This window comes from Asparagus officinalis, chromosome 1, assembly GCF_001876935.1.
Source record: "Asparagus officinalis chromosome 1, Aspof.V1, whole genome shotgun sequence".
NCBI lineage: Eukaryota > Viridiplantae > Streptophyta > Magnoliopsida > Asparagales > Asparagaceae > Asparagus > Asparagus officinalis.
In genome coordinates, this window is record NC_033794.1 from 50,856,113 (window position 1) to 50,867,104 (window position 10,992).

General features: G+C 42.1%; 1 protein-coding gene across 1 annotated transcript; it reads left to right on the forward strand.

Annotated features, from left to right (window-relative positions):
- On the forward strand, positions 9,817-10,992 carry LOC109834188. The gene has a single exon (XM_020402132.1). The coding sequence runs from the start codon at positions 9,817-9,819 to the stop codon at positions 10,990-10,992; it is 1,176 nt and encodes a 391-aa protein (XP_020257721.1).

A 10,992-nucleotide genomic window follows, 5' to 3' on the forward strand; every position in this document is an offset into this window, starting at 1 on the left:
AAGGAGAGTTGGTAAATTGACCAAGATTTGAATAGTTTTGGAGATTTATCGTTCTATTGATGAGAATCGATAGATGGGCCTTGACAGAGGAATTGTAGTCATATTGGTAGTGATGACAACTAAAGTCAATCTCTGTGGGGATGATGATCATCTGAGGTGTGATATTAACCTGATGAATATTTAGAATATGCTAAGGAAATACAGAGTCTTAACAGAACTCTGTTAAAAGAATCTATGAACTTAGGGGATAAGTATCAAGGGTAGACTCTTCATTTGGAAGAATTACAACGCAAAGGTGACTCTTGCGTTTGTGGTTCGAAACGCGAGGTTAAGAACCTTTGTAGCGCTAGTCTAAGCCTTGCACTTAGAAATTTAAACGCGGGTATGAACTTCGCGTTTCGAAAAATAGTTGGGATTCTCTCCTAGAATCTCGTGCCATCTTAACAGCTTGACGGCTGTTATAAATAGACCTGAATGGTCATGTCAAGAGTCATTCGACTCTTTCTATTTTTGGCTATTTCCAAGAACGAGAACTATCATTTGATATTGACAAGATCTCCGATGAACTTCATCTCCTTCCACCGACGACGCCATCTCCAACCGATTATATTGATGGCGTCGCGACGAATGAACTCTAGCTCCCAGAAAGTCGCTGGAGCGACTTTCGAAACGCTGTCGGCTGAGGACGCCGACGCTGTTCTTGTTCTTGTAGGAACGTCATCGTCACCGTCGCCGTCGCGGGGGCCTCCCTGTCATGGTTAGTTGTGACCAAAATAACTTGCTTTGGGCAAGTTCTCTGAAAACCCTAGATGGGTTCTTGACAACGAGGAAGATGACTCGTTTCTGTTTAATAAAAACGCGGAGTTGAGACTCCATGTTTATCATAAAAAAAATACGTGATGTTGGCCCTAGCATTTTTTTTATTCTAAACGTGGGTCCTCGACCTTCGCGTTTTGGATTTATAACGCGAGGCTCGACTCTCGCGTTTGAAATTTTCAACGCGAGGCTGACCCTTCGTGTTTTTTAATTTTGTATTTACATCAACAACTTGTTTTAGCTGCTAACATTTGCCTTTGACTTTTGTAGTGTTTCTTTCAAATGTGCCGCTTTCGCGAGAGCATCACTTTGGGTATATCGGTGGGCCTGATGCGAATGAAGTTTTCAGTCTTCATAGTAGGATTCCACTGTGTACTTTCCCTGACTCGGAGAGAACAGACATGATTGGATTCCCCCGATGCTCTACTCTCAGGGTTTTGATCACTGACTTGGACATGGAGACCGCTATCGGTCATGCTTTGTTTCGCAAACCAGCATTTATATTCGGAGACCGTATAGCAATTGATGACCATCTCATACATGCGGGGGATTCAAAACTACTGCGGAAAGTCAATAACTGTTTCCTCTTCCTCCCAAGTATGAAGAGGATGTATCCGCTCTCCTACTTCTTGAATGTGAGCTGTCGCCGGAGTTTGACTTTTGACATAGTCAAGGAGAAAGAGAATGTGTCGCTTGGATTTGGTCGGCGAGCTCGTACACATATCGGGGGACAACTCAAGGGGTTGAGACCCGACTTATTTGAGAAGAAGGATCTCGTTCCAGAGATGCCGCGTCCAGCGAATATCTTCATTCGCCAATTCATTGCAGCTCAGGGTGAATTCTCTACCCAGATGTTCAGATCCCCAGGATGGGTTTGTTCTGGAGAAGGAGGTTGGTGGACCCGTATGGTTGACTTCATTCTTGAGGATCTTAAGGAACCGCTTGTTCAATCGGGCCTCACGATTCCCGTGCTAGCTACTCGACGGGGGGTTGTGCAAAGTTATCACAATTTCGTCGCTATATTAGAGAAATATAACCCGAACAGCTGCACATTCTTCACACCTATAGGGGAGTTAGGTTTTTCTCTCCATAAGATGCAAACAGTATCGGGGTTGCCGTTTGGTAGAATGCCATACGAAGAATTCATCCCTACCACCGAGGAGCTTTCCCTATTGAGGGCAGCGCATCCAGAAGTTTATGCTACTTTCTAGGAGTTGATGTGCTACTTTCATATATGTGTTTAAGTCTTTGGGATGCGTGGAGGGGGCATTATGTATACCGCGTGGGCGGAATACCTCTTTTAGAACCTAAACCGGAAAGACGTAGCCATATCTCGTGCTGCAGCCATTTCTCCTAAGGACGCTAAAGCCCGAATTAAGGCTTCCAGCGCTACTTACAAGACGGAGCATGTGGAGGATGATTTTGAGGCTGGTGTTGAATTTGATAGTTTCCACTACCAGGCCACAACTACTATTTCTGACACAGCTCTTCTTGCTGGCTTCTTCATGATTTGGTTGAAGCGGTGTGTAGTGCCGTCAAAACCAGTAGAGGCGATATTGGCTGAGGTTGTATACCCGGCTGTTTTATTAGCTCATGGGAGACCCGTGAGCCTCCTCACTGCTATGACAAGCTGCATACAAAATGGCTTAAGGATGTTGACCTCCGAACTTCTCGGCGCCTCGGGAATTAAGGCTGCTAGGAAGAAAGCCGAGAAAGCTCCTCAACCACGTATACTAGTGCCGTATACGTACTTGGTGGCCTGGTTCGTGCTGCATTGCCCTTTGTTGATGATGGGGGTATCTGAGGGTGATGACGCTTACGTTCCCTTTGTACAGAAATTGGAGTCGACCACGTGGACTAATTCTTACATAGTCAGGGCTCGACAACTTTTATCACGGGGGGACAATTATAGAATTTTCTGCTGCGTTCCCAATTTTAACGGAGCTGATGAAGAGAATGCCCGCTTCATGGACGTGCTTTTTGAGGGCTCGTCTTCTTTGGAAGAGGGCACATTTAGATGGCTTCTTATGATCAGGTTAGGTTATCTGGTCTATCGCTTGAGGGAGAAGTACATCATTGAGCCTTACATGCCTTCTAGATTCGCTAGACAATTTGGATATGACCAACTCTATGTTGGCAATCCTAACCCGGCGTTGGCTCAAGTTGGGAATTTGTACGAGGGAGCTCGCGCATGGTACTTCTTCTCTGCCGAAGGGACCCATGCGCACTTTACTTTACCCAATTCACCACCTGGCTGTTCTACTGTTGCGGATTTTCGCCACTGGTTTGATGAAGCTTCTCGAATCCCAGAATACGACATCTATGCTTCATGCATAAACGAGATTCAGGAGTTGTATAAATCGAGAAGCCGTTCTACCAAGACTCGTTTACCAGGAATAGATGAGTATCTTTCCTATGAACAAGAAGCAGACGGAGCAGTCAAAGTCCCGAAGGAGTTGCCCACTGTTGAAACTTCTGAAGAAGAGGCTCCTACGGGGGCTGAAGAGGGGTCGTCAATTGCTGACTCTCCTAAAGAAAAGGCGGTTGAGGAAATTCCTATAGAAGTGCCTGTTCCTGAACCTCGTTCCTTGAGATCAGGTAAGAAGGCTCTTTCCGCTGCCGAGGAAGGCGAATATGACAGGAGAATTCATAAACAAATACCTGTCATGGCCAAAAATTCCAAGAGGGCCAAGTTAATGGGGGATGCGATGAAGTCTGTGCCCGTTGTGCGTTTAACTGATAGAGAGGACGAAATGCCCCAATCGATCCCTTCTATTCCTGAGGATGCTGGAGCCGAAGAGGTATTGCCCATTGAGGGTTCTGAATCCGCTTCTCTTTCTCTTACTCGGGACCAAAGCACATATGAAGGCCATCCTTCTGAGGTTGCTCTCCCACCTGCTCGGGATGAATATACGGGTCCAATCTATCCAACCATTCCTCCTCCACGATCGAGAGCTCTGAAGAAATTAATTGAGGAATTAGAACATTGGATACAAACAACTGTTAATATCGTCAGTGTTGGGGAGCTTCCTTTGAGGATTGTGAGCCTATCCTGACCAAGTGCTAGGATAAAGTCAGGGATAAGGGTGATGTGTCATAGACTGAGCATTGTAAAGGGATCATCATCCTCTTGAAGGCAGAGTTGACAGCTTTCAAGGAGCTGCAGCACACCAATCTGGACTCTGAAGTGGAGCCGGCTCTCTCCTTGGCTACAATCTCGAAGATGCATCATCGAGAGATCCTTCGCAAGGACTTGTCTGATAAAAAGGCCCGCATAACTACCTTAAGGAAGCAACATACTCAAATATATACTGATATCAAAGGTGTTGTTTCTAAAATTCGTGCCATTGAAGAAGCTATTGCTCAATTGGAAGCTGAGTTGGACCAGAAGAAAGCCCAGTTGGCTCAATATGAGGATGTCAGAAAAGGGCTCGAGCTTCAAAGCGGTCTTATTTATACGGATTTTTGCCGCACGCTCCATGCGGCTGAGGGGATTCGAAGAGACATTGTTACTGCTGCTCCTATTAAAGCGGAACTCAGAAGGGAGATTGAAGAACAAATCCGAGCAGCTCACCAGAAGAAACTTTCTGCCTTCAAGTCTAGGCTGAAATCTCTTAAGTTGACGAAGCCTGATGTTTAGATTTTGTACTTTTTTTTGACTAAGGAATTTTGTATCATTTTCATTTTAATCATCATCACTTTGTATTCAAATTAACAATATTGAATGAAAATGATATCATCTTGCCTTTCATTATCTCTTTTGTCGAATTCTATTTCAAGACAATGAAAAGTAATGCGAATGTTGCAAGTGTAGTATAAAATCGAAATTCTCTTTATTATTACTTAGAATAATTCCAGAAAATTTCAATCGTCAGAGGTGTAATGTTAACATAACGATATACAAGACATGAAAATTAAACATTTATTCCCGGAATACACTATGAATTGGCAACCCCCAGCCTGACTCGACTGGAGTTCAGGGGGCTGCATGATTTACGGAAAGTATCTTTTAAGAAACTTCCCGTTAATTGGCATCATGAGCATGTCTCCTTTTTGATTGATGAGGCGATAAGCTCCGTTCGAATAAACCGATTCTACTACGAAGGGCCCTTCCCATTTAGGATTGAACTTCCCTTTGGTTTTGTGTGTCATTACCATGGGTCGTCTATTGGCCAAAACTAAATCGTCTTTCTTAAAAATCCGTTCTTTAACCTTTTGTTGTAGGCTTTGGAAATCCGGGCTTGATACAACTCGATCTGTTGCTGAGCTTGAAGTCGTTTGTCGTCTAATGCTTCAAGTTCTCGGAGACGTCGTTAGTGTTTCTCTTCCTCTGTCAGTCTAGTTGTAATCGTGACTCTCAGGGAAGGGATTTGAATCTCTAGTGGTAGTACAGCTTCGCAGCCATATACTAAAGAGAATGGCGTAGCTCTTGTAGGGGTCCTTACCGTTGTACGATGAGCCCACAAACATTCGCCGAGTCTTTCGTCCCAATCACGTCGGCTCTTAGAGACGAACTTCTTGAGAATTTTCATGATGGTCTTGTTAAAGGCTTCTTCGAGGCTATTTGTCGGTGGATAATACGCCGTAGAGGCAACTCTTTGGATCCTGAATTTATCACAAAATCTCTAAAACCCAAAACTGACGAATTGTGTCCCGTTGTCGTGAACTATCCGTCTCGGGACTCCAAAACGATAGATGATGTGATGTTTGATGAACTTAATTACATTTGACATCTTGACTTCTTTCAATGGGATTGCCTCCGCCCATTTAGAAAAATAATCGGTTACAGCCAGAATGAACCGGTGTCCTTTAGAAGTCGGGGCGAGATTGGTCCCACGACATCCATACCCTACATCTCGAATGGCCAAGATGTGGGTGTGGGATGTAAGTTACCTGGCGCTTGGTGGATAAAGTCCCCATGAATCTGACATGCGTGACAACGTTTAGCGTAGTCAACTGCGTCTGAGAACATCCTTGGCCAATAATAACCAATTCATCGGAGGCGATCTCCTAACTTAGCTCCATGCTGATGAGCTCCGCACATTCCGTCGTGAGCTTCCTTGAGGGCCTCTTTTGCTTCCTTCTGAGAGAGGCATCGAAGCAAAACTCCATCATGTGATTTACGATACACCTCTATAGGCCGTTTATGGCCCGAAGCACGTCTTGTTGACGCGGATGTGGGACGTTCAACTCGCTGGATGAGTTCGACAGAGGCTAAGCCCACCCCTGAGGTAGAGGGGCTGTTCGACAAATCTTGACCAAAGGAGAGGGCTTTCTTTGGTATTTCAGCAACAGTTTTGATCTCTTTGGAGATCTTGCGGGAGTCACGCCTAGCCTTGGGGCTAAGTGATCCAGAGGAGAGGGCTTCTTCGTATTTGGCTTGATCAAATTCCACGATGAGAGTTTCAACAGTAGTTCCCTTGAGGTGGACGTCGGATTACGCCACCACATCTTCGTCAGAAAAGATAGTTCCCAGTTGAGTCGCCATCTTTTTTATTTGAAAAATTTGTAATAAAAGTATTGAAAGAAAATTGACTTGTATTCCTTCAATCTTAATTACAATTCGATTACAAAAGAGAGGAGATTGAATTTAATTCTCCCCTTTGTTTAAATCTGGATTCTTCTCGGTAGCGATGGAATGTCTCCTTCGAATGTTAGCGTTGAATTTGCTCTCCGTTGACGATCCGACCGTCTTGTATCTCGTGGGAACAATGAACTTTTGTGGTAAATTTGAGGAATAACTCTTAACGAGTTTTTAGAACTCAGAACGAGCTAGAACTCTGTGAAAAGAGTTGTTAGAACCAGATAATCGGTTGATAAGCCAAATATATCTATTTGTTGCTGAAGAATCTGATCTTTTAACTGCCAAGAACTCTACTGATTTCAGAGATGATTTGATCTTCGAAATCAAGTCGAACCTCTCCCTCGATCTGAACTCCGTGCGGTTTTGATCTCCCAAAAAAAAAACTTCAACCCCCTTACTCGGTTGAGTAAGGCAGTTATTTATAGGAGGATAAGGGGTGTAACCAACCCATAAATCCGCTCCTAAGTGGGCGAAAATCCCTCAAATCATAGGGGAATCGGTTCTGCAACTGTTCAACTCATATTTGAACAAGTCAAACGCCTAATTTTGCGTTCAGTACCCTAACTTCGCATCTTAGAATTGAGACGCGGAGTTAGGTGCTGACTGAACGTCAAAAACGTGAGGGCCGCTCGCGTTTTGCTTATTGCAGCTTGGAAACGCGGGGGTCACCTGCATTTCAAAAATTGTAACGCGAAGATGAGTTCCGCATTTTAGAAGGGGCTAATTGACTTATAACCTCTTCTGAAGAGCACTGCAAGAACCATTGTTCAATAATCCTTGCGTTAGCTGTTATGGGGTGTGACAGTCGTCAGATTGTAACTCTCACTGTTGATTGCGAAGACCACTGAATAGAGTTTTCATCAGTCGTCGGAAGTGTCGTTGAATTGTAACTCTTCTCGATCTATGTGAAGAGTCCTCCATTTGCCACTTGCATTTGTTAGCATAAAAGTCATCTGATTGTAACTTTCATCATTAAAGCTTGATAGGGATCAACTATCTATTATGATTTTTAGACAGCCTACACACGCCGGTGACTCGCGCGGCCACGGGTCACCAGTCTGTAACCCGTGTGGCCACGGGTCACCTTTGGGTGACCCATGCGCCACGCGAGTTTCGAGCTCTTTTGAGCTTTTTGGTGTTTCCTGAATTTCTCGGACTTGTACTTTCTGCCGATTTACGTATTTGGTTGTCTTATTGACTTGTACGCTTCGCTGGTTGATGAGCGCAAGCTGACTGACGAGTGCGTTCGGTCACTTAGAGCTGACCGATGCGCGTGAGCTGACTGATGAGCGTGTTCGGTCACTTTAGCTGACCAACACGCACGAGCTGACTGACGAGCGTGTTCGGTCACTTGGAGCTAACCAACAAGCGCAGGCCACTCGGATAATCCTTCTTGACTTGGATGATGACGTTCATCGCCTTCTCTTTGTCTCGAGCTGGGTGCAGACGCCTATAGGCATTTTTAGACACTTATAGGAAATCTATGGTGGAAATTTTAAGCTCTTCAAACTCCTTTGTAAATTCTCTTCCTCAGGATTCTCCTCCGATGGCTGGGGTTCATTCTCGATTGCTCTGTAAGTCTCTGCTCTCTAGAACTCATAGATCTGATAGGGTTTCTTAGGCTGATGTCAATGATTCAGAGGTGTTTCCTCTATCTCAACATTTTTGTGTAAAATCATCAAGAATCATTGACTCTGATCTCTTAAATCCAATATTAAATTCAGATAAAATTACTATTGCATTAGATACTGTTGAGATATTTCCTGAGGACATCTCTTTAGATGGCTCTCTAATTAAAAATGAATCAAATGTTGGTAAAAATAATGGAGATAATCTAGATTTTTCGCCATTAGAGTCTGCAAAAGTTATGAATAATTCGGTCCCTGTTAGCAACAATGCCAAGAAAAGCTGGGTTAGTTTTTTTTACTGACAATAGAAAGCTTAGTTGTGTCCTAGATTTGAATTTTGTGCCTCCAAATGAAAAAGATTCAGTGACATTTGGGGAAGATGAATGATATGAAGAAGCATCTATTTGGGAATCTGCTCTTATTAGTCAAGTCCTGGGAATAAATATTAAGTACAAAGCTATAGAATCTTTTGTTCAAAAAGTTTGGTCTCATTTGGCTTTGCCTGAGATTTGTATTCTTAAACTAGGTTTATTTTTGTACAAATTCAAAAGTAAAGAAGAAATGAGGATTATTCTTGAAAGTGGACCTTGGTTTTTTGGGTCTAGGCCACTTCTTTTTAAACCCTGGTCAATTGATGAAGAGATAGGAAAAAGAAATGACTGTATATATCCAATGTGGATTCAGTTACTAGGGCTAAGACTCAATCTGTGGAATGCAAAATGTATTAGCAAAATAGCAAGTCTTATTGGCAAACCTATTACTACTGATAAACTAACTGCAAGCAGACAGAGGCTAGAATATGCCAGAGTACTTGTTGAAGTTAGTATGCCATCTCCTCTTCCAGATCAAATCTCTATTCAGGGAAAAAATGGGAATTTTTTTTCAGAAGGTGAATTATGAACTAAAACCTAGATGGTGTGATTTTTGTAAACAAGTGGGATATGAGACTAGTTTTTGCAGGAGGCATACCAGAATACAAAGGTGGATCCCTAAAAGTAAGGCTGGTATCAAAGATGAAAATAGTACTGGGAATGACTTGAATGACATGAGCCTAATCAATGGAAATGGTACACAAGTTGAGCATGTTATTGCTCAAAGGAATACTCTGGAAAAAGGAAAAGAAGTAATGATGCAAGATTCTGCAAATATTGGTTGCAGTAAATTTGTGTTTCACACTGGAAACAATCCTATGCATATTGTGCATGGAAAAGACAAGGATGAGCATAGTAGCAGTAATATGACCTTTCAGTCTGATTTCCAGTAGTCTGTACATGTTGAGAAGGAGCCTAAATATGTGCAGCAAGCTCATGTTGTGCATGTTCTGGGAAATGGAGTTGATATTCAACAAATGAGTAGTAAGAATGGGTTAATGCAAGCTGTGCATGTTCTGGGAAATGGAGTTGATATTCAACAAATGAGTAGTAAGAATGGGTTACTACAAGCTGTGCATGTTGAGCATGAAGAATGTGTACAAAAATCTGATACTGGTATTTCTAAACAGACTCTTGGTTCTGGCAATAATGTTGAGAATTCCTGGATTCTTGTTCAAGGGATCAGAATTAAAAAAATGCATCTCTAACTCCTGTCAGTTGCACACTCTTGGAGAAAAAGGATATTGATCCCTCTACTATTGATAGAGGGGGCTATTCAAAATGAATTTGTCTTTTTGGAACATTAGGGGATTGAATAAATCCTCCAAATAGCGTTTGGTCAAAAAAATATTTGCTACAATATCATCTCTCTTTCATAGCTCTCCTGGAAACTAAAATAAAAGAATCAAAGCTATCAATGTTTGCTAAGAGGATAGCAAATGGCTGGAAGTGGTTATCTAATGTCAGAGGTTCTTCAAAAACTAGGATTCTTATTCTGTGGGATCCAAGGATTTTTGATGTTCAGATTGTTAAAATCTCAGATCAGCAAATTACTTGTGCAATAAAATCATTTGATGGAAGGCTGGATTGTGTCATTTCATCAGTGTATGGGTTTAATCAAATGGAGGCCAGACAAGAGTTATGGTTAGAATTAAACCAAATTCTGCAACTAATTGGTAGTGTTCATTGGCTTATCTGTGGTGATTTTAATGCAATGATTAGTAATGATGAAAAGCTTGGTGGAGCAGTCCTTACTAACTCAGATACTAGAGATTTCAACAATTTCATTACAGATTGCCACCTTAATCACATGAAAACTCTAGGTTGCTTTTATACCTGGAATAATAAACAAATGACAGATACCAGAGTGTGGAGTAGACTTGACAGAGTTTTAGTGAATGATCAATGGATTAATGTTTTTAATTCAAGTCATGCAGAATTTTTGTTACCTTACTTTTCAGATCATTCTCGAGCTCTGATTTCTATCTATGAGGATTGTTTGCAAGGAAAAAAGTCCTTTAAAATTTTCAAGATGTGGACCAAACATGCAGATTCCCTACCTACTGTCTCTGAAATCTGGAAATATGACATTCAAGGATGCACAATGTACTCTGTATGCACCAAACTCAATATGCTAAAGGGAGCTTTGAAGGTGTTAAACAAGAGACACTTTTACAATATTAGTGAGCAGGTACAAAGAGCAAAGTTTGTTTTGGAAGATACTCAGAAGAAACTTCAAAACAACCCCCTAGACCCTATGCTCATCTGTCAAGAAAAAGAAAATATTTCTTCTTACAACAAATTTATGGACTGTGAAGTATCATTCTATCAACAAAAAGCTAGAGTAGCTTGGAGTATGCATGGTGACAGGAGCACTAGTTATTTTCATGCTGTTGCTAAAAGGAACAGGCACAAAAATAATGTGAGAGTTCTCTACATCATCAAATCTAGACCTTGCCTGTTAGAGTCTCAAATCAAGAAATTATCAAAACCTGTCTCTAAAGAGGAAATTAAAGTGGCAATCTTCTCCATGTCTAATAATAAAGCTCCAGGGCCAGATGGATATAGTGTTTTATTCTTCAAAACTGCATGA